The sequence below is a fragment of the Lissotriton helveticus genome, chromosome 4_1 (assembly GCF_964261635.1).
Source record: "Lissotriton helveticus chromosome 4_1, aLisHel1.1, whole genome shotgun sequence".
Lineage (NCBI taxonomy): Eukaryota > Metazoa > Chordata > Amphibia > Caudata > Salamandridae > Lissotriton > Lissotriton helveticus.
Window position 1 is genome coordinate 254,988,521 of NC_136063.1, and position 24,918 is coordinate 255,013,438.

The window sequence follows — 24,918 nt, forward strand, 5'->3', positions numbered from 1 at the left end:
GGCTCTGCACACGTTTTTTTTGCTTCGTGTATTGCAAACTGTAGAGCTCAAGGCAATGCCATCTGGCTGTGGGCCCTTGCTGACCGCTCTCTCTGGCCTACACTGCAGACAGCAGTGTTCACAATTGAGATCGAGTCGCTATTGTAGACGAGGTAGTCCTGGAGGAAAAGAAATTGCTCCAGTGTGTATTGTCTGCACCATGCATACGTAGTATTGCAGGCTCCGCACACGCTTTTTTGTTGGTTCGCTTATGAAAAACTGGGCAGGTCAAGTCACCTTACGTAGCTGTGGGTGCTTGCTGACTGCTCTCTGTGGCCTACACTGCAGACAGCAGTGTTCACAATTCAGATTGAGTCGCTATTGCAGATGATGCAGTGTTGATGGCAACTGATATTGCTCCTAGTACGGCCCGCCTGCAGCACGCATCATCGCTGGCTGTGCACATGCTGAATGCTTTTGATGTGGCTATGTGAGTGCACTAGAACTGATGGAGCTTTTATGATATAATCTTTTTGTGTATTATTTCAGATCTATTGATTGTGTCTCAGTATAGCATAAGTTGTGATTCTTTTACGATATCATTATTTCTGTATTATTACACATCTACTGTCCCTACCTTACTGCAGCAGAAATTATTAATTCTGTTAATATTGAATCTCTGTGTGATACAATGATTACTGTTGTAGTTAATGCTAGCAGCAACCATTCCCTGAGGGCTTGTTTACACTCACCCCAAACGCATCCAGCACAGACGTCACTGGATATGTGACCTTGGTAATAAAAAGAAGTCGAGCACACGTGCCCGTACCCACTTCCACTATCTATCTGTGTCCGTGTGTTCATTATCTAGGCATGATACTGTCTCTGGGCCGTACTATATTACGTTGTGCTGTGAACAGCGGATGCAACCATGTTATCTCTGGTACTGGAAAAATGTTTGCTTACGTAACTTTTAGGTGTATGGCTATCACAGGTGGAAGGCTACTTTATAGACCATGAATATTGATGAAGATGATGGTTGCATGTTGTGTGTAGTCTAAGATATGTGTATATTGCAAAACGTTTACCAAAAAGCTCTCTAAGCAGAAGAGGTGTGACTTTGAGAAATGCAGTACAGATATTGACAAAAATTGGCGGTGTTTTCGAACTGTTACAATGGGAAATGTTATGAACTAATGAAATGCTTTTTTATGGCCACATGGCAATCGCGCACTCAGTGTACTATGAGACCGCACCCGATGTGATTCTGAGAAAATATATTTACTATAATATACGTTTATTACAATTAGAAATATATAAATGTTAAAAATATTTTTAATTATCGCTTGCTCTCATATACACTTTAAAGTTATTTAGATATAGTTTTGAGATAAAAATAATTAGAGAAAGGCGTATGCGGTGTGACACCATACATCTATGATGTAACACAGGGCGTGGCAGCGTGCATTTGTCACATTTGCAAAGCACAGCGGGCATCACCCCATACGTACATGACATAACGCACGGCTTGGTAGTGCGTACCGGTCGCATACCACAGTAGCATCTGGCGTGAACTCATACGTATATGTTGTTATGCAAGACGGGGTGCCACAATCCCATCGGAAATTAAATGCGCATCAATTAAATGTGGTGGATAGGATTCGCGTGCTGATCAAATAGAGCATACCTCTTACGCGCGTTCTGCCTACTGCCAGCTTGTTGGGGAGGTGGCGCTGCACCCAGATGATGGATGTGCCCATCTCCGTCTCACTGAAGATGGTGCGGGGAAGCACCTGTGACTGCCTGCATCACTTGCAGGCGGTGCTGGTGGTGCTGCCTTCTCCTGCAGCGGCTTCTGCCATTGAGACGGTGTTGGACTGTGAATGGGAAGGAGAGAACCAGGAGGACAGAGAGAGAGAGGCAGGTCAGAAAAGGGAATGAAAACACAGTGAAACATACATACAAAGAGGGAGTGTGATGTAATTAAAGCAGGGTGAAAGGCAGGCAGGAGAAGGCAAAACAAAATGGGCGCACGCTTGAGCACTGGATAAATCAGTGTGCTCAATCACAGTGCGGGCACTGCAAGGTGCATTTTCCACCGAATTCTTGGAACTCTGCGGAATCTCGCTGTTATTTTTGTAACTCTGAGGAATCCAGCGGAGTGAAATTTCTCAAGTTCCACCCACCCCTATGTTTAACAGCCTTTGGCACTCAAATCCACATGCAAAATAATGCTAATAGTTGTACATGCTTGGAAATAAATTTACAAACTGCGATAATCTGCTTGAATCCTAGATTTCCCTTTGTTATTCCATAAATAGGTTATTGTCAAAACCAAATGATTCAATGTACAGTTCCATAAGTTGCAAAAAAGAAAGCTCAAAAAATCTCTTTGCCCATTCCCTATTATTTAAGTAGCATACATGTGCAAAACAGATTCATTTATGCACCTGTGCATTGATTATGTTAATGAATCCTCAATGGCATGAGGATTTCTTTCAATGGAGGCTACAGTTACTAATATATCAAAAACAAGACTGGTCATCTTTTATAAAACGATAGCCTAAATTTTAAAACCAGAACGCTTAGAATACAATGGAATTGTATGTGCCATTGCATTTCAGATGTGGGTGAGATAAAGCAATTGTATGTTTGATTTCATGTTCTCTGCAGTTTCAGAGTGCGGTCCTATCGCTGGGTGCAGGCCGTGATCTTCGCCATTCATCAGATTAACCACAGCTCAGGGCTTTTGCCCAACACCACCCTGGGGTTCATGATCCATGATTCCTGTGGGGTCATCGTCCGAGCCCTGGAGGGCATCACCTGGATGCTGACCGGAGAGGGGATGCCAGTGACAAACTACAGGTGCCACCACCAGACACAAATGGCTGCTGTGATTGGGGACGCATCCTCCCTGGCATCTATCCCCATGGCCAGGGTTCTGGGACTGCACAGATACCCACAGGTACCAATCACATGCAGGTGTACAGTGCATGCTGTAAAGAGTGAAGGTGCCAGTTTAATAGGACCTTAAATAAGATAAACAAAGGGAATTGTTGAATGAAATAGAAGTAAAAGGCAAAAGCAGATTTACTGACCACATGCACAAAACAAGACTGTAAGGCTGATACCTCAGTCTTTCTGGAGCTCAGACCCGTTGACTTTGCCAGTGTTTGTTACATAGTGCCCTCTGACTGCTTCAAAAATAGAATACTTCTCCCATTTAAGTATGTTGAAGAATGATGTAGCAACACACCCCACATTAAAATATATCATAAGGCTGGTATAAATTCACTCAGGGGCAGATTTATGATGACTGGCGCATTCCAAGGGATGCGCCAGTCATCCTGCGCCGCTGCTCCGCCACCCATGGTGCGCCACATTTACAATGCGGCGCACCATGGGGCAAAAACGGCACAGATGCGTGACGCATCTGTGCCGTAAAGGTGGCGCATTGCTGGAGCTGCGTCGCAAGCGCGACGCAGCCCCAGCAAGGCTCGGGGGTGCCCCATCTCCACAATGCTGCGTCAAGACCTACGCCTGCTTCAAGCAGGCGCAGGGTTTTGACGCAGCATTGTCCTGAAAGTGACTGAGTGAAATCTCATAGATTTCACTCATCCACTTTTAGGAGGAGTTCCTGTGCAGGAACGCCCCCCCGCCCCTGCGCAGGAACGCCTCCTTATGGCGCAGGGCTTTACAACATGACGCATCTCCTAGATGCGTCACGTTGTAAATAGGGCACATTATTTGCGCCGCTGTTGCGTCAAATAAAGTGACGCACCGGCGGCGCAAGACCTTCATAAATCTGCCCCTTAGAGTTTTCTACCTGTATAAATCGGTAAAACACCTTCACTCTTCAACTTTCACTCCGCATACCGTCACTCCTCATACCATTACAACGCAAGTACCATTACTCCGCAATACTATTATAACGCATACCATTACATTTTATATGCTTTTACCACGCATGCTTTTACAACGAAATTCGTTGTAAATGCATGAATGGTAAAAGCATATGTTTTTAAAATTTAAGTTTAAGGTAAGTATATGGTTTTAGTTTGGGGGTGTTGGGGTATATGTTCTAGGGCTTCAGGGGTATTTTAAGGGTGGGTTTGGGTTATGGGGTACAGGGGTATTTAAGGTTTAAGGGATAGGTTTGGGTATTGGGGTACAGGGGTATTTTTAGGCTTCAGGGCTAGGTTTGGGTTTTGGGGTACAGGGGTATTTTTAGGGTTCAGGGCTAGGTTTGAGTTTTGGGGTATAGGGGTGTTTTTAGGGTTCAGGGCTAGGTTTGGGTTTTGGGGTACAGCGGTATTTTTAGGGTTCAGGGGTAGGTTTGGGTTTTGGGCTACAGGGGTATTTTTAGGGTTCAGGGGTAGGTTTGAGTTTTGGGGTTCAGGGGTATTTTAGGGTTCAGGAGTAGGTTTGGGTTTTGGGGTACCGGGGTATTTTAGGGTTCAGAGTTAGGTTTGAGTTTTGAGGGACATGGGTATTTTTAGGTTCAGGGCCAGGTATGGGTTTTGGGGTACAGAGGTATTTTTAGGGGTACAGGGGTATTTTTAGGGTTCAGGGCTAGGTTTGAGTTTTGGGGTACAGGGGTATTTTTAGGGTTCAGGGCTAGGTTTGGGTTTTGGGGTACAGGGGTATTTTTAGGGTTAAGGGCTAGGTTTGAGTTTTGGGGTAAAGTAGTATTTTTAGGGTTCGGGGTAGGTTGGGGTATTGGAGTACAGGGGTATTTTAGGGTTCAGAGATAGGTACGGGTTTTGGGGTACAGTGGTGTTTTTAGGGTTCAGGGCTAGGTGTGGGTTTTGGGGTACAGGGGTATTTTTAGGGTTCAGGGCAAGGTTTGGGTTTTGGGGTACAGGGGTATTTTAGGGTTCAGGCGTATGTTTGGGTTTTGGGGTGCAGGTGTATTTTAGGGTTCAGGGGTAGGTTTGGGTTTTGGGGTATTTTTAGGGTTCAGGGGTAGGTTTGGGTTTTGGGGTACAGGGGTATTTTTAGGGTTCAGGGCTAGGTTTGAATTTGGGGTACAGGGGTATTTTAGGGTTTAGGGCTAGGTTTGGGTTTTGGGGTACAGGGGTATTTTAAGGGTTCAGGGATAGGTTTGGGTTTTTGGGTGCAGGGTATATTTATAGGGTTAAGATGGGTTAGTGTTTAAGGGTGTTGGGTTATTTTAAGGAGTAAGTGTGGGTTATGATTATAGGGTGCAGGGGTTTTTAAAGGGACCAGGGTGGTATTCGTTTTTAGGGTGTAAAGGGTAATAATTTTTTTTAAATAAATAAATAATGCAATTTAAGAGAATAAATGTTTTAATTAAATAAAAAAGTGTGTATATATATATATACATATATATGGCCTCTGTTTCTTCTCCTCAGATAAGAATTTTCTTCATATATATATATATATATATATACACACACAAATATACAAACATAGATATCATTTTTTAATAATGTACTTTTACAATGTATATGACTTTAACACACATGTATTTGAGTTATAATGGCATGCGTGATAAAGTCATATGCGTTGTAAAAGTTTTAGGAATGATGGCTTTGTGGAGTAATAGTCCCGCGTTATAAAAATTGGGGAGTGATGGTATGTGGGATGTTAGATTGCGGAATATCGTCATATATTCGTATAAATCACACTGCAGCTGTGTACCTAATGTGGCAATGAACTCTTCAGTGACTTTAAATAACCTTCCAGTTTATATGTGGCAGTGACATATTATAGATATCGATTTAGTAGTACCATCACAACTTAACAATTATATTATAATACATCAGTGGTGGCATCACATGATAAATAGTAAATCTCACACTTTCTGGATCTAAAATATACTTATCTATGAAAACTTACAGGCAAATGACTGCCGACACCTTGAGACAGAATTGGTTCTATTGGGTGCTATATAAATGGCCTAACTAATTAACTAATCAAATATAGCCAACAAACCAAAATGGATGGGAAATATCTTTTCCTTACCTGTTGTGGTCACTTAGAGGCACACACTAAGGGCCAGATGTACGCCCTTTTTTAGCAGTTGCAAACGGGAAATCGGCCTGTTTGCGACCGCTAAATAGGTCTGTGCAATGTACAAACCCTATTTTGCAAGTCGGTAACCTGTTACCAACTCGCAAAAGAGGGTTTGCGACTCGCTATTAGGAAGGGGCATGCCAAGTGCGTCCCTTCCTAATAGCAAGTCACACTTTTATGTACAATTGCTTTGCAAATACAATTGCGGTCGCAAAACAGTCGGTTTACCACCTACGTCAAGTAGGTGGTAAGCCACTCACAAATGGGAAGGGGCCCCCAGGGGACACCTCGCCCTTTGTGACTGTCATCGAAAATATTTTTTAAGAGCAGGCAGTGGTACCATGGACCACTTTCTACTCTTAAAAAATGAAACAGAAACTTTTTATTTTTCTTTTTTAAATGTATCCCGTTTTCCTTTAAGGAAAACGAGATGCATTTAAAAAAACACTGCTTTATTTAAAAATCAGTCACAGACATGGTGGTCTGCTGACCCCAGCAGTCCACCATCCCTGTGAGAGCTGCCCATTCCCGATGGGGTCGGAAATTGCGACCTGCCTCATGAATGTTAATGAGGTAGGTTGTTTGCTACCCCATTGTCTGAGACACTGTTGTACATTCGGTTTTGCGAGTCGCAAAACATCGCAATTTGGCCCATAGAGTGTCATTCAGAGTCCCCTGGTGCGCGGAGTGTCAGTTTCCTGAGCCCAGTTCTAATGATCCAGGGGGCCCCATTAACTCCAGAGGTGTGGAATTAACAGGGATTACAGACTGAACCCTGAGCAGCCCTTGTGCAATGAAGAACTACCAAAGGTATTGTTAATTTGGTATCTCATTCCTCTGGCATTTACTTATTTTACCCCGCTGTTTTCAGCTGCCGAAGCCACAGTGGGAAACCTGACAGGTCAGTGATGTTTCAACTGACCTTTTAGGAAGTCTGGGCACTTTTCAAGGTAAGTAGAAATCCAATCATGGGCTGACTTCACTGCCCACTTTGTCTGAACAATCAGATAGTGTTCAAGAGGCTTGAAGCTCCATTGAGAGGTGCATAAAGGATATATCCTTGTAGAGAACATTCTACCAAACCCCAGGAGTGGTGGCCAGCTGCAGACAACAGTACTATCTTGAAAAGAAGTGTCAGGTGATGCCCTGTTAGATCTTAATTTCTGCGGTGGTTGCAGGTGGTGGCCACTAGCCATCATCTTTTGAGGAGCAGGAATTATTTCATTCATATAATTTGACGCAGAGCAAGGGAGAGAAAATGCAGACAATGCAGAAGAAAGATGTTATGCCTGCAGCAATACAAGTCAATAGAACAATGTGGATGTAAATGCAGTAAGTGAGTGCTTCGTATCACTAAACCATAATTCAGCTGCATCAAGTTTCAAAGCTTTCAGAACTAGAACCCTTGTTACAATCTAACATAGTGCCATGTACCATAAATATCAGTCATTCACTTAAGTTTCTTTCTGAAGGAAATAAAACCTTCCACGGATTCATTGAATGTATAGCTATGAACATTTTGCATAAGTGAGTTCATGAGTGTACAATTCATACCATTCAGTGGTAATGATAGTAGAAATGATTGATTTACATTTTTGCTTCTGTGGGAGCAAAACTGTACCCCAATATTTTGAACACCCCAGATTTCGAATTACACAAACATTATCTCAGACTGTTCTCTCACAGGTTGATCATGCATGAAAAGGCATCCTCCCAAACAACAATTTAGCAGAGTAACAATTGTAAGTGACTGGGACCACTCAGTAATTGAGTTCTACATCAGAGGAAAGTTAAAAGATTTTATTACAACCATCTCAAAATCAAGTGGTACAGAATGAATGCCATGAAGGCTCAAATGCAAAATTATACAGAGTCGTTATAGAGTAGATAAAGAACAGATGTCCCAAATGAGCAGCAAAATCAGAAAAGAATGGGACAGCATCCCTAATAGGAGAGAAAAGTCTTCTTATGGCTCACCTGCGAATTCATACACAATTCTTGAATAACAAATTAGAGAAATAGGAGACTCATCACGGTATGATCTAAAGAACAACTCTCATGGCAATTCAGAATACAATGAGTAATTGCCTAAGTACATAAGCACTATCCCATTTCAAGAAACCACCCAACTACTTGTATGCTACTACCATCCAGAGATGTTCAAACTAACATTATATATTTAAACAGTGATGCTTCTCACAAATGAATAAGACTATGCCCATTAATGGAACAACAGAAGGGCCTTGAAAACTGCAAAAGTTAGGAACACTAGAAATGCCATTCAAAGCACATCAGTAAAAACCGATTCCATCAGCGTGTCTTGTCCCTGCAGAAATTGTGAGGAGAGAAGATGTCCAGTGAGACAGGACATGAAGGGGTGAATTCAGTAGTGAATGACAGATCAACATAAGAACAACATTAATTTTATCCAAGATGGCGTTTTCATATAAATGTAACACAACTAATTGCCATTAATAAACACACTTCTGTATATCATATTAAACAGGTTTCAGCTGTAATCATGTTAGTTTATAATTTGCATATTGGATCTAACATAAAAATCATTATTCATTATTATTATTTTTGACAAAAATATAAACACAGGACAAAACGTACCACAGTTTCCTTGACGTTCGTGATCAGGAGAAAGATGCTGATTAAATGTGATGAATTGATTGTATCATGGTGTCATGCACAATACATTTAGCTACTGCATAGTGTGTGTGTTTGTTTGCCTTTGCTCTTGGATGCTAATTAGTTTAAGGATATTTGTGGATATGTGTTCTATGTAAATTTAGCAGTGGCTTTTTCTTTACTCCAATTTTGAATTTCTTTAGCAATAGGAGAACATATATATTTTTTTTAACTTTTGTCTAGTGCTTTGGCAAATAATATAAGGGAACATATCCTTTTAACTACATTCCACTTTGGTTTGTTTGGCCCGTGCAGCCCCAGGAATCATCTTGTAGTGCTGATATGACAGACTAAATTCTCTAATTGAGGAAGACCAGGCTTTTGTCAGTGGTGTATCACCAAACAATGCATTCTGTAAGAAATTGGGGTCACTAGTTGGCAAAAGTTTGCACCTTTGTCCAAGTAGGGACCCTTGCTTGTAGTCAGGGTAAGGGAGTTATGACCCTAAACAAACCCTGCTCACCCCCTTGGCAGCTTGGGATGAGCAGGCAGACTTATCTCATAGGCAGTGTGTAAAGCATATGTACACTAACACGTCCATTAATACAGTGAAAGCACTTCAAATGGACTCCACAACAGTTGAAACAAATAGGAAAACTTTATCTAAACAAAACAAGGCCAAAACGACAACAATTCACCATTTATATAGATCAAGATATCACCAAAAATAGTTTATTCACATAAATAAAGCTTGTAACAACAAATTACTTTACCTAGAGCTATTATGATGTCGTGACAGATGAAAATCCAAAGTACGGTGCTGACAGCGAGGTGCCCGGTGTCGGACGCGGAGTCACACGGACCCCAAATAACAGTACCTGGGCAAGCGATGAAACAAAAGACGGTGCACGGAGTCGAGGGGGGGGGGTGATGCTTTGTTGGCACCGGCGGCTGCTTACGACCATAGGGGAGGTGAGGCACCGGTTCCTCACTGCGATGCAGGGGAGGTAAGGCGCTGGTTCCTTACTGTTGCTAGGAAGGTGACATCATGATGTGGAGGGCGATGGATTAGGGAGGTCACTCACATCAGGTATCGGCTCCGCGATGATGAAGCACCGGCAACGGTGAATTGGGGTGGTGCATCGTGAGTGTCACGAGTGGTGCCCTCGGCCCCAGTGCAGGTAGCAGCCTCGGTGACGGCATCTAAGTTGACATGGTATGGCAGGCATCGGGGCTGCAGCGTAATTCGGGGTGGTGCAGGGATTGCTTCTCAGTTTGATCTTGGAATGGAACCTGGCTCAGGCTTTTGCTCTCTGGGCATTGCATCATGAGTGGGTAGTGCACATGATGGCTACACAGGGGATCCCTGGCCATATTACATGTAAGGCCCATGTCCTACTCTGTGCCAAAGCACACCCTGAACTAGGAGCACAGGGTGCATACCAGGACACTTTGCACTATTACAATGAATTCTCTGGTCAGAGTGGAGGTGCAAACTCATGCCTGCACTCTAAATTGCTCACTAGTAAAAGGTGAGTAGGTTGTTTAAAGCAGCTGGTCTGCTATTCATTTTCAGCCGGAGGTCAGTCTCTAGTTTAAAGAGGGTCAGGGATCCTCCCGCCAGCGGGTGCCCCACCCTGCAGGAGAATGCCTGTGGGTGGGGCTACTCTGATCCCTGCAAGGCCCTCTGTGAGAAAACTCTCAGGGGCTTAATAACTGTTCGCAGCATCTATGTGCTGCACAGTTATTGCATTGTCTAACTGCTCATTTGTGTCTGCTCTCACATCTCTAATATGGTGCAGATGCAAAGGCAAAGTGGTCCCTCATTTTCCTGGAGGCATACCCCCAGGCGAATAAGAGAACATTCCCTATGATCGCGGTAGCACAATGTCTGAGCTGGCATTATCCATATTATGTACCCCTTCTATAATACTAAAGTGCCACATATGTGCAAGTGTTCATTACATCACCAGGGCATTTTTGTAATATGGCGTTCAGATGGTTGTTGACCCAGGGATGCCTGTGCTACCATCTTACCCTGGCTATCACATTCATAAATGAAACCTGTATCCTAGCATGGCATTGGCCGCCAAGAGCCACCTACATAAAGGCCGCTCTATTTCATTGTGAACTTGGGGCAGCTGTGGCTCCGAACTGGTTATAATCTCTGAAGGGACACCTTTCTTTTACTGGTCTGAGCTTAGCCCAACTGGCATTGCACTAACAGACAATGACTTCTTAATTGTTAATCATCATCATAAAAACTATTTTATATATAGGAGGAGCTACGCGGGCGTCCTAGATGGTCGCGTGAGCAGAGGGCTCCCGGGACCCACGCCGCCCTTTCACAAATATCCTCATAATATCCTGGTTCTATTGATGGGCTTTTGAAGATCTACTCTTGCTGATACTGATATCCTTTCAATAATCGAATTTGGACGTCGGGAGCTGATTTTACGCCGACTTCAGCTATCTGGGCCCACCCCGAGCGTACCCGGGGACTTGGCTGCTTCCTTGGGCCGGGGAGTAATTCAACAACAGCGGCCGGAGGGACTTCTCCCTAGTCGGCCTGAATGTCACTTTCAGTTTCGTTTTCTCCCCGGACCCTCGAGTGACTGCTCTACAGGCGGATCGTCTCCCACGGCGGTGCAGCTTCACCGTAGCAGTGCCCGGCCACATCCCCACTTCCTCGGCCTACTGCTCAAGCTGCATTTTCCAGTTTTGGCCCTACACTTTGGACTTGGTATCCTGCGGGCGTCGGCCATTTTCACCAGGTCGAGAAGGCCCCTTCGGGGCGCTGATTTCAATATGGCCACCAAACCTGAGTCCGAGAAGCGCAAGACCAAGACGCCGGTCCAAGGGGGACCCATTCAGACTAATGTCATGGATCGGTACACACAACCGAAGGGTTCCCCCGGCGGCCCCAGTCGCGCTCTTGCTGACCCCACGACGGACTCTGTTGAGCCTTCCGAGGTCTCGCTCCAGGACTTGATGAGTGCCATCAAGGGGATGAAAGCGGATATGGGAACACAATATGAAGCCCTGGCCTCCAAGATTGACACTGTGGCGGTCGACGTTACACTTATCAGAGCGGACCTCGCCAAAACTAATGAGAGGGTTAAGGCCTTGGATTTGAAGACCTCGAGTCTTATCACTGATGTGGCGGTTGCGCAGTCGGAGATTGGCAACCTGAAAGCGTCATACGACTCGATGACTCGGAGACTGGACGAGCATGAAAATAGGGCCCGGCGCAACAACATACGCTTGGTGGGAGTGCCGGAAAAACCCGATAGCACTTCTGTTGACTTGCTTGTCGAAGATCTGATCCTCAACCATCTGGCCCCCGCTGGACTCAGCAAATTCTTCGCTGTTGAGCGTGCATACCGTTTCCCGGGTGGGAAGATTCAACAGGGGGCCCCCCCACGGCCCATCATCGCTAGGCTTTTTCACTTTCGTGATAGAGACGCTATCCTGCAAGCCTCCCGAGGTCGGGGCCCCTTGAATATTGACAATTCCACGGTCAACATCTATCCGGACTTTACCCCGCAGGTCCAGCGGCAAAGGATGGGGTTTCAGGGGGTCAGGAGGCGACTACGGGATCTTGGATTTAAGTACGCTATGTTGTTTCCGGCCCGACTGCACATCGAACAAGAGGAGCGGACCTTCTTCTTCGACCGCCCAGACTGCGCCAGTGACTGGCTCGATTCGCTGCCTAAACGAGACGATCTGAACGGGCGCCCCGGTGGAGCAGAGGGGGGCACCTCGGATCGGGAGTGACATTGTGGTTCCTGATGTCCGGCTCCATTTACTTGCCTATCAGCTGAGTTATGCCATTTGTCGCATTGTCATTTGTGTCTAGCCCGAGGGTGATTCGGGTGTACGGGGACTCTTCTTCCTCCTCCTGGGTTCTTTGTGTAGTGTAGTTATGAAGGGGCGACAGGCACACTGCATGTTGGGGTGGCTTTCGAGTCGTACGCAGGGGTGCAGGGTGGGGGATGTTGGAACCGGGGGTGGTTTGGGGGAGGGGGGGGAGTGTTACTGTTTTCATTTTTGTGTTTGTTGTTTTCACATGGCATTGTATACGTTGCTTTTATCCTACTGTCGCTGGGTGTGGAGGGGGGGGGGCACTGGTCTGCTTCCGGGATGGGGGCTGGTGAGTTGAGGTTGCTGCTCTGGAACGTTAACGAGTTGGGGGATAAGATAAAACGTGGTGTTGTCTCTCAATTCCTTCGACGCCACTCCCCTGATGTTGTATTGCTGCAGGAGACCCATTTGATAGGGAATGCTTGCCAGGCAATGAATAGGCGTGGCTACAAGTTGGTGGCACATGCTGGTTTCACTTCTGGCTTTAGAGCGGTGGGCATTCTGGTCCGATCCTCCCGGGCCCTCGAAATAGATGAGGTAGCGCTTGACGACAGGGGCCGATATGTTGCAGTCTCGGGGAGTTGGGAGGGCAAAAGGCTCTCTATAGTTAACGTGTATGTCCCCCCGGGTCTACAAGCCACCACCTATGCCGACCTCGGGCGGCTTTTGCTGGAGCGTCCTGATGGTCTCCTTCTTCTTGGAGGGGACTTTAATTCTGTGGTCTCGGGCGATTCTGATCGCTTCCCACCCAGGGACTTACCAAACTCCCAGAGGTGGCTCTCCGAGCTCCTTGACACTTTTGGGCTGGTGGATAGTTGGAGGATGCTACATCCTGTGCAACTACAATACACCTTTCACTCTGGGGCTCACGGCAGTCTTTCCAGACTTGACTACTTCTTATTGCCGTCGGCCCAATCTTCATCAGTGCGAGAAGTTCGTCATCTCCCGAGGGGTATTTCTGATCACTCTCCCTTGTGGCTAAGTGTTGCTGTTGGGGCGGGTAGTGAAGGGAGAGTTGCTCCTATTAATCCCTGGCATTTAAGAAATCCCAAGACTCGTTCCGAGCTGGTCAAGGCTATTGATTGCTACTTTGATGTGAATGTGGGGTCTGTTTCCTCCTCTGTCTCACCGTGGGAAGCTTTCAAGACTGTTATTCGGGGTTGTTCTCTGTCATTGATTGCAACTGCTAAAAGGGCCAGGAATGGGGAGCTGACGCGCCTTGAAGATGAAATATGTGTGCTCGAGGGCGCTCTGGGTGGGAATGATACCCCTGCCACTCATCACTCCCTGGCTCTGAAACAGGCTGATTACAGGGCCCTGGTCACCAATGCTGCTAGGGTTATGTGCAGTGAGCAGCAGGGTAGACTCTATGATGTGGGTGATAAGGCGGGTAAACTTATTGCGTGGCTTGACAAGAAAGAGAGAGCAAATCGAGTGGTGCCGTTGATTGAGACGCTGCTTGGGAATTGTGTGTCTGATCCTACTGAAATTGTGGACTGTTTCATGGACCACTTCAAGACGGTCTATGCCTCTGTGAGCGACAGGGATGAGTGTGATTCCCACCTACTGTTACGTGATATCGCTTTACCCTGCCTCTCTGATGAGGATAGATCCTTGATGGACGCTCCCATCACAGTGGATGAGATCGCCGGTGCCATCCGCGTGCTTCGGTCGGGCATGGCCATGGGGCCCAATGGATTACCCATTGAGCTGTACAAGCTACGGCCGGACAAAATGGCGCCTTATTTGAGGGATATGTTCGTCGAGGCTCTTGATAATGGTGTCCTTCCTGCTGATCAGCGTCTGGCCACCATCGTTGTTATTCACAAGGAAGCCGCGCGATTGATGTGCCTCGTACCGACCCATTTTGCTGCTCAATGCCGAACCCAAGATTCTGGCTAAATTGCTTGCTACTCGACTGGTTAAGGTAGTTGGAGACCTGATCCATCCGGATCAATCCGGTTTCATCCCGCATCGAAATACCGCCCTTAACCTTAGGAGACTCTACGGAGTTCTCGCGAGGGCTGGGACTCTCACGGAGTCGGCCATTTTGGCCTCCCTCGACGCTACTATGGCCTTTGATACGATAGAATGGCCGTATCTCTGGGCGGCTCTCGCTAAGTTCGGGTTCGGCTCTCAATTCATCGCCTGGGTGCGGCTTCTTTATGAACGACCACTTGCCCAGGTCGTGGTGAATGGCAGGGTCTCTGGCACTTTCGCCCTCGGACGTGGCACCCGCCAGGGCTGTCCACTGTCGCCGTTACTATTCGCCCTTGCCTTGGAGCGGTTGGCTGCATGGCTTCGCTGGGAGCCTTCCATAAGGGGCATCCGGTGGTCCCCGGACTTTGAAGATCGTGTCTCGCTATAAGCTGACGACATTCTTCTGTACCTCACCTCTCCCCGAAAGTCTCTGAATGTGCTCTTTGATGTTTTCACCTCTTTCGGTAAGAACTCGGGGCTTGTCATCAACTGGTCCAAGTCATGCGTCTACGTTCTGGCTGGAGATCTCCCCCCGCTGCCCCGTAGATTTCCAATACAGGTGGCTGAGTCTGGTTTTCGGTATTTAGGGATTTTTGTCTCGCTAAACCCCGCTGTCCGTTCTGAACGTAATCTTCTGGCCCCTCTCCAGAGGCTTAAACTTGATGTTCTACGATGGCGACGACTCCCCCTTTCCTCATTGGGTCGAGCGGCTCTGTTTAAGATGATGTCGCTCCCCAGATTTCTTTATGCGCTCCAGAATTATTATGATCCTATACCTTCGGCGTATTTCCGCGCAGTCGAAGGCCTTCAGAGGCAGCTGTTCTGGGATGGGCGTGCTCGTATTTCCTTGCCCAAGCTCACCTTGCCGTGGTATGACGGTGGCATCACCCTTCCCGATATCAGACGCTATTACTGGGCCTCGCAGCTCAGCGCCATCAACCATGTGACTTACGCCCCTGGCTATACTCCCGCCTTTTCAATGGATAAGCATCTCTTGCCTGGCGGGATTTTTAGCAGGGTGCTTTACTCCACGAAGCCACTGGGAGCCCTGACTGGCCCCAAAAAAATTGCTGTGCGAGTGTGGCCAGATGCTACTGCCGCTACGGGATGGAGTGATAGATTGACTCGTATGACCCCGCTGTATGATTCTGGTCGATTGGGAGATTTGTGGAGAACGAAAGGATTTGATAAATGGGAGATGATCGGTATCAGCAGAGTGGAGGATCTCTGGTCCAAGGGGCACGTTAAGACCTTTGAGGCGCTTAAACTGGAATACGAGCTCGATGATAAGGAATACTTCAGGTATATTCAGGTGCGACACGCATTGCTCTTGGTTTTCCCCCGGGGACTGAGATTCCTGAATCCTCGCCTTTAGAGGACCGCATTCTTGATGGCTATTTGCCTGACACTACCATATCGTTGCTGTACAAGAAGCTCATCAATAACAGGGCTGACTTGCTTGGGCGTCTCAGAACCTTGTGGACCACAGATGGCCTTGAACTGGATGACGAGGATTGGCAAATGGCCGTCTCCTCCCCTAAGGAGGTTGCCATACCCGCTCGTCTCCGGTTTGTCCAGCTGAAGATTCCCCACCGTGTGTATGTAACGGGTCCGCGTCGGGTGCAAATGGGTTATTCTCTTGATGGACAGTGTAAGCGCGGCTGTGGTATGAGTGGGACTTTTTTGCATATTATTTGGGAGTGTCCTGCAGTTGCTGCTTTTTGGTCCAGAGTGCATGCTATCATGGAAAGGGTCACTGGGGTATCCCTCTTACCCGAGGTCAGACGGTGTCTTATCAATGTCTTGGAACCCACAGATTATAACGCGGCTCAGACTCTTTGGGCAACTCTCGGTAACATGGTGGCCAAGAGGGACATTGCGCAACTCTGGGGTTCCCACAGACCACCAACCGTAGCGGCTTGGAGGGAGAACATGGACTGGTGTATGATTAGAGAGAAAACGGTCTATGTGGCTAGGGGTCGACCTAGGAAATGGGGTAGAATATGGTCTCAATGGAACTCGTATCGTGGCAACCTGTGCACTCCCCCACACGAACATACTATCGACGACCTATTGTCCCCCTGATTGACGTTTCAGGTCTAGGCTGACAATTTTGTATAACGTTGCTCTCCTCGCTACCCTTCCCCCTTTCGTATTGCAGGTCACCATTGTATGCTATCTAGAACCTGCCGCCCTTCCCTCTGACTCCCAATAATCGACCATTGCCATGTGATTATGTTTTTTGTTGTTCGTCATTTATCATCAAAATTTAAAAACAAACCTTCAATGCTGGTCCTCTCTATCCTCGATCACGCACAAGCCATAATGACTTATGTTTCTACCTGACGGACTGCCGTGAATACTGGTAATTTGTGATGCATGCAAAGTTGGATGTCATAGCGGCCGGCCCTCTGGGTTGTAGGCTGACGGCTGTGTATTGTGTGTAAATTGATTAAAGGTTTTAAAAAACAAACAAAAAAAAAACTATTTTATACCTGTTTGACTAATTCTTAATGGAACCAGACCCTTGTTAGAACCTGTTTTATATTATGTTGCATATATAAACATTTCTTTCATTCAAACTCCTCAATTAGTGTCTATTTGTAAGGGATTGCATCTAAATATATTTGTTTTACTGCTGAGTGTGACCATAAACACATTTCCGTGAAAGTTACATTTCACAACATGATGGGAATCTGGAGAAAACCTGAATCTATGAAAAATGTCCTACAGTCAGCATCATAATTCTGGTATATTTAGAGATGTCTTGCTGCTGTTATTTAAATACATGAATGGTCTGAAGGTCAAGTACACTGATATAAGAGTTTCTGCAAGTAGCAGTTGATATCTAATCAGAAGTAACTCCTACCCATTGACTACTTTGCTATTTTGGTTTCTTAAGGTCAGTTATGGAGCCACTGTACCGCTGTTGAAAGACAAACACAATTTTCCATCCTTCTTTCGTACAGTGCCTAATGATGAAGTCCAGTCCAGGGTAATAGCCTTGCTGGTGGCTCGTTACAAATGGAACTGGGTGGGAATCCTGGCAGAGGAGAATGATTACGGCCTACAGGGCAGCCAGATCCTGAAAGAAGAGTTTGAGAAAGCGGGAATCTGCACTGCGTTCTACGACACTCTACCTACCGTGTATTCCAGCCTGAAAAGTAAAAGCATCATCAACACCATCCAAACCACCACAGCCAAGGTGATTATCATATTTTCTTCTGATGACAGTCTCTTTCCATTTATGGAGGATTTTTCAAAGCAAAACATTGCAAGGAAAATTTGGATTGCTAGTGACGGGTGGTCTGTTTCTCCCATATTTCGCCGACAAGACTTATGGCGAACCATTGAAGGTACCATTGGTTTGGTAGCTTCAAGAGGAGAAATGCCTGGCTTCCGAGACCACGTGTATGGCATGCACCCTGATACTGCGGCAAGTGATGTCTTCATCCATGAGTTCTGGGAGGATGTTTTCGCGTGCAGGTGGGCAGAAGTGAATCATACCACTGATAAGTCAAGCAAGGGAGCCATTGCTTGCACAGGCTCAGAAGACCTCAAGAAAGCATCTAACTCTTTCTTTGATTTTATGAATCTTAGAATTACATATGCCACCTGCAATGCAGTGTTTGCTATTGCTTATGCCCTACAGGACCTGGACACTTGTCAGGATGGAAAAGGGCCTTTTGTCAATGGGACATGTGCCAGTCTTACCAAGTTTGAGCCCTGGCAGGTAAAAGTCTATGGAATCAAGCTTAATATTTTAAGTCTCACACTTAAAGTTCACAACACAAACCATTTTGCAAGCCTACAGTATCTCTATAATATTGCATAAAATGTAATTTACTCTATTAGAAACACTTGCAGTATTCTAGGACAAAGTGTGTCTAATGCATATGTATATTATGTAACTACTGCTGTCAGAGACCACATGCTACAAACATAATGACATATTGTAAGATCTACTTACATTTCTGCCAACGATAATATGAATTTATTGATATTGTTTTTCTTTATTAAATGACACATAATTGTCAATCATAGCTCACAAAATACATGCTCTTACGGGCACTCTATGGCCTTGACATTAACCCTTTACTTGCATGATTCCTGGGCCAGTCAGATATTAGAACCTCCTGACTTGATGCTATATGATTGATCCAGGTCTGTTTGTGGTAAAAGAGAAAGTAAGTGCTTGCACTGATGAACAGCCTCTTCGTAGTGTCCAGAGCTTACTTGGATCTGATTCTGAATCCATAACCATGCCTGATAAAGATTATGGCTATACAGAAAATGATGATTCTGAGGCAGACAATCTGCTACTTCCTTTTAACTTCAATATTGGCTGTTATTTTAACCTAAAACTTGCTAGTGCTTTGGATACCATACCAGAAGGGGACATCCTTTGGCTATCTTGCGCTGCCACAGAGGAAGAGTCTTAATTTACCACACTGGTGAGCAAGGCTAAAGAAGCTCTAGAGCTCACCTTTCTCTATGAGTAGCAACGTCCAACACTCTGGTAGCAGATTTGCAGGCTGTCTCATCAGCTGTTGAGCATTGCTTCTTTTAAACAAGCTATGTTTCGGAGCTGTCTTGGTTGCCTAGGTGAAACATTTCTTGGGAACAAGCAGTGTCCAAATTGCCAGACACTATAGGTCTGGTCTGGATGATCCAAAGTGTTTGTCCTTACACCCACAGCTAGTGATTAGGTTGGTTCAGGTTTCATCCTTCAAGATGAACCCTAATGCCTTATACTCTAACCAGCAAATGCTCCATGTTTACTGGGAGTTATGTCCATGGTTTGTTGGAACTAGCAAAGCAGGTAACTGGTAAGTCTACTGTAACAGATGAAGAAGCACTTTTCTGATTTGGTCAGTGACATCTTGTATGTTTCAAAGTAGATCCTGAAGTATGACACAGACTTGATGGATAAGTAGCAAATATTTGGCCATGCCCAAGATACCACCCTGCTTTGCCTGAATGTGTTCCACTGACATTTAGGGAGATGTTCAAGCCACTCTCAGGGAAATACCATTTGATGGAGAGAGGCTTTTAAGTGATCTTACATCATCCGAGAGCGAGTTTGATGTGCAATGGAGGAAAGTTAAGGGCTATTCTAGAATGTAAAAGTCCCAAAAAAGGCAACCTGCTCAGCCATTTTAGATTTCCCAGCAAATTAATCATTCTTTCAGGGACAGCGGTTGGTCTAGGGGTCATCTTCACCAGGAGTAAGCCCATTTAGTAGCTTTTATTTTTACAGGTGAGGGGTTTGTTTTGTGGATCTCTTCACTGTAGCCCAGAACAGGAAGTGTCCTCAGTTTTGTGCCATACACCTCCCTCTGGATGGTTCTGGGATGCCTTCAGGTTGAACTTGTCTTAGGGCGTTCTGTATGCATTTCACCAATTCCGCTCTCGTCAACAATATACTGCATACATGCAGTAAGTGGGAACACAGCTGATTCTGATTGCCTCAGACTGGGTGCAGAGGATCTAGTGCACTGATCTGCTGGTACTCAGCCTCCACTATTGCTCACATGTAGTGTGGACCTCCTGTCGCAACAGGATAGTGAGGCTTTCTACCACAGTCCCCATGCACTGAGGCGGCACACATTGAGATTTTGTGGTGCCTGTTAGAGTCCTTTTTGCCAGAGGCCATCTTGGTAGCCAGGAAGCCTCTGCAAGTTTGTAGATCACTTTTGTTCAGAAGTATGATTCAGAAGACCTCAACCCTCTTAGATCTTACCTTTCAGACATCTTGCTTTGTGCCTTGCTGCAGAGGGGCTGGCAGGGACTACTGCTAGCAGCCAGCTGGTAACCTAGACTACATTCACCCGCCTACCTGATCAACCTTCTCAGTTGATAGATCAATTCTGTTTATTCAACCTTTCCAGTTTAGATTGCCTAATGTAGCATGTTTTCTAAAGAGTCTAGTTCACTTGTTAGATCTTACTATTACTTGCTTTCTCAAACTCCATTTATTATTCATCAATAGCCTTTGAATCTAGCATGTGTTTTTTTAATGGCATCCCCATTTGCATCGATGCACAATTGATTCAGTTACCTTCTTACACTGAAGACAGTTTTGTTGTTGCCAAAATCTTCAGTACCTTGGACCATAGAATTTCAAGCTCTCTCAGTTTGCTCACCTCTCACAGTTCTCATTCCAGATATGTTGTTCCTTCGCACCTAGTCATACTTCATACTCAAGGGGGTTTCTGCAGTTCATATGGTCCAGTCCATTACGCTTTCATCTTTTTTCACTCCCCCAAATCCAACCAAGGAGGGAGAGCAACTGCATAGAATGGACCCGTGTTGCACACTGTCCAACTATATCAACCACACTCTTCAGGATAGAGTTGATGATCAGCTCTTTATATCCTTCACCAGCGCTAAGGAGTAGAAGGCAGTGACCAAATACATTATTTTAAGAAGTGTCATTCCCCTGGCATTATACCGGTAGAGTCAGGGCTGCCACCTCGGCTTCTTCTACCGGCCTCTTGAATGCAAACATCTACTGGGCAGCAACATAGTCATCACTAGTTAAGTTTACCAAGTCTTAGTGGAGGGAAGCTGAAGGCACACACCGGAAGTGAATACTACTTCCGCACGAAATCCCACACAGGTTAGCAGCCTAGCTGTTCTTCTCTCCCCAACCATAAAAACCACATGCCGGTCGCTACGCGCAGCGGCCGCTCTGAGGACTAGTGAAACACGCCGGCTGCAATCTAACCGGAGCGCCTGTTAAAGGGCTACCGCGACTGCTATCTTGCGACTTCACTATACTTAGTATTTGCTATTGCCACAAAATGTTGTTTTTTCAACTCGCACATCATTGCTTTAAAAATTGCTTTTAAAGACTGTTTTTTACCTTTACTTTGCCCGCGCACTTCCCTGGTCCACCACTGATTTGTGTCAGATTGAGTGGAGGGAAGCTGGACGCATACACCAGAAGTGAATATTACTTCGGGTCGAAATCCCACACAGGTTAGCAGCCTAGCTGTTCTTCTCTCCTCCACCATAAAAGCCACATGCCGGTCGCTACACGCAGTGGACGCGCTGCCGGCGCGCCAAATGCGCACCAAAGGCAAGCCCGTCTGCGCCCATCCAAGCCTGGACCGGGCCCAGGGCCATGCTCCCTGGCCCTTTTAATACAGATCTTCACAGTAAGACAATACATTACACCAGTAAACATCTGAAACATACACTCAACACCACCAATCATACACAGAGCTGCCCTCGTCTCAACCTGGAGTCCACAGCCACTCAGTTCACCACCCGCTGCCCAAATTGCCCATTCTCACTAGAGAACTTCTACTCACCCCCGCCAACACTCACCAACTCACAGCCCATACACCAAGGAAAAATTTGCTCAGCTCTCATAAACGCTCGCTCCCTTCCCAAACATGAATACGAAATACTGAACCTCCTAGAAGACTATAAGCTAGACCTTCTTCGTATAACAGAAACCTGGGGTGACCCCTCTTGTGGTCCAGACTTCTCCACAGCAACCCCTGAAGGATACTCCTCCTGCAGATTCGACAGAACTCTCAAAAAAGGAGGAGGCCTTGCACTCATCCACCGAGAAAATTACTCAGTTAGGACTGCATTAATCCCCACCAAGATTTGTGAAGCTTTCACTTTCACGATCATGGTCACCAATTCCCTTCTGTTCAAAGGCCTCCTCCTTTACTGCCCGTCAGGCTCTCGAACGGAATTCCTCTCAAGCATGGGCTGCCTACTAGAGCTAGTAGCAGGAGAATGTAATTTGCCCATCCTTGGAGACTTCAATTTTCATCTTGAAGCCCATGATGACCAAGGTACGTCAGCCCTTTTAGCCAAATTAGAGGCTGTAGGCCTCTCAGAATTAGTAACTTCCCCCACACATTCCACCGGCCACACACTGGATGGACGGCTCTCCAACAATCAGCAAATCTCCCTAAAGAACGTCCTCCCATTGCCATGGACAGATCACTGTGCAGTCCTTTTCGACATCCAAACTAAAACGAATACCACCCCTCATACCAACTTTCTTACTCCCAGGCAGTTCAAAGCGTGGGGTAACATTGCACCACTAGATTTTAAATCCCACCTGCACTCCACTCAGCAAGACCTTCCACACGACCCCGAACACGCAGCCAACAACTACACACAATGACTCCAGACTGCTGTTAACACTGTGGTCCCCCTCAAAAATGTATCCAACAATAGAAAGACTCCATCCTCCCCTTGGTTCACAGAGACACTAAGACTTGAGAAACAAAGATGCAGGTACAAAGCATTGGCACCCAAACTAAGATCCGGCCCATAAAGTCCTCTATAGAGAGACACTAACCAAATACCAATGCCTCCTAATTACAGAGAAAAGCAACTACTACCTTAAACAAATTGAATTGGTGCAAGATTCTGCCAAACAGATGTTCCAGGTAGTTACCAAGTTATCAGGACAAGGATCCAACCCCCCCCACATTTGCCTCCCAAACACTCTGTAACTCGCTGGCCAGCTACTTCCAAGAAAAAGTCAGTCACATCTACGCCTACATCACAGCCCACACTACGACCGACAACCCCACAGGAGTTACCAGCAAAGTAAACAAGCATTGGAAATGCAATAGGTCTCGCATTAGAAAAGTTGGAGCTATTGGTTTTGTAATGACAATTTTTTTTTATGTGTTGGTCTTGAAAATATCAAAATTAATAGCTTTGTCATTTACAATGCCAATACTTTAAACTTTTTCAAATGTGACACCTATAGCATTTGTCCGGGTAAGGCAAATTAGTCAAAACGGAGGCAGCTGAAATACATTATTCAAGCGGTAATGAAAGACAAGCTCTTGGCATTGCTGTGGGGAGTGGGTAAGGGGGGAGGAGAAACGAGAGACACGGCCTGGCGGCCGTGAAAGTGAAAGTATGGCCGGCCGGCCGTGAATAATTAGGGGAGGAGAAATGCCTGAGGCAAAGTTCACAGCTTCAGATGCCTGTGGGAGGAGGACAAGTACTTGGCATTGCTGTGGGGAGGGGGAGAAACGAGAGACACGGCCTGCCGGCCGTGAAAGTGACATGCCGGTTGTCAGAGCTTTAGTACAACGCTAAAACAAAAAAAGGAAAGAAAAGTTTGAGTTGGAGTAGTTGCTTTATTGAAATAAGTTCGAGTTGGAGCCGTTAGGCCGTGTTCACCACTGTGGTGAGCACAGCAGGCCAAAGGAAACATCCACCCGCCCCCTCGGGCTCGCTCACTGTACCGCTGAAGAGAACGCAAGGATTTGGGCGGATGCAAACTGAGAAGAAGTGTAAACAAACCTCCTCACACCTTTTTTAATTCCCTTTAGTGTTTATGGGCCTTCTGTGTTGTTTTTCTGCAACACTTGCAACGCCCTCGCCAACAGCAGCACGTGACCTACTGGTATTGGGCGTTGTTATGCAAAATACAAGCCCTGAAAAGGGGTCACGTCACTGGGCGCCCTTATAAGCAACAGGGGCGCTACTAAGAACTCGGATGCTGCCTGGCAAGGGGCCATTTCCGTTCACTAAGGGGCATTTGCACGAACTCATTTTCCCACGACACAGAATGGGCAAAACCCGTTCATACATCTGGCAGTAAATAATTAAATGCCGCTAGTACACCAGATGCGAATGAAAAATGAGCTGTGTTGCACTTTGGGCACAGAGAACGACTGTATCTCATTTAAATGCGTTCTTTTTCATTTCACAAAGTTTTCATTGGAAAGTTTTTGATACAGAACAATATATAACAATATCGAAAAATTAACACATTTGCAAGTGTTTATAGCATATGATACACGAGTCGTTCCACATATAATGCAAAGGACCTGTATCAAAGGTTCTGATATGTTTCTTTAGTAAGTTGTGATGTCTAAGTGCAAAAGGAAGTTTTTTAATAACGTTTGGAAGACACGTTGAATTAAGACTACAACCAAGAATCTCCAATGCAAACCCGGGGGTGGGGGGGGTGGGGAGGGGGGAGGCGGAAAGTGTAGATAAGAGAGCAGAAGGGGGTGGGGGTAGACAGGGATGGAGTGGTGGGCACGGATTTCAATGCGTTGCAATTACAATCTTTGAGATTTAAAGCGTCGATGCAAAAGACACATTTAAAGGACTACATTAGGTGGCCACCAAGTGAATTTCGCGAGGCAAACATGACTATTTAAAAGAAACTGCACAATGAGACACTTGAGAGAAAACAAGTCGCACCGGGGAGGGTAACAAGCTCTTGGCATTGCTGTGGGGAGGGGGGAAGGGGGGGAGAAACGAGAGACACGGCCTGGCGGCCGTGGAAGTGAAAGTACGGCCGGCCGGCCGGCCGTGAATAATTAGTGGAGGAGATATGTGTGGAAAAGTAAATTTTGCCATGTTCTGTGTCCCTACGTGTCATCCGTCATATGTTATGTGTGCATGATTAAATAT

General features: G+C 45.9%; 1 protein-coding gene across 1 annotated transcript in view; it reads left to right on the forward strand.

Moving 5' to 3' along the window:
* Positions 1–1,725: 1,725 nt before the first annotated feature.
* LOC144827984 (extracellular calcium-sensing receptor-like) overlaps positions 1,726–24,918 on the forward strand; it is a 189,331-nt gene continuing 166,138 nt past the window's right edge. Inside the window, exons 1-3 of the mRNA XM_078686135.1 lie at positions 1,726–1,903; positions 2,652–2,944; positions 17,399–18,229. Of these exons, the coding sequence (XP_078542261.1) occupies positions 1,726–1,903; positions 2,652–2,944; positions 17,399–18,229 (1,302 nt within the window). The remainder of the gene's footprint in view (positions 1,904–2,651; positions 2,945–17,398; positions 18,230–24,918) is intronic.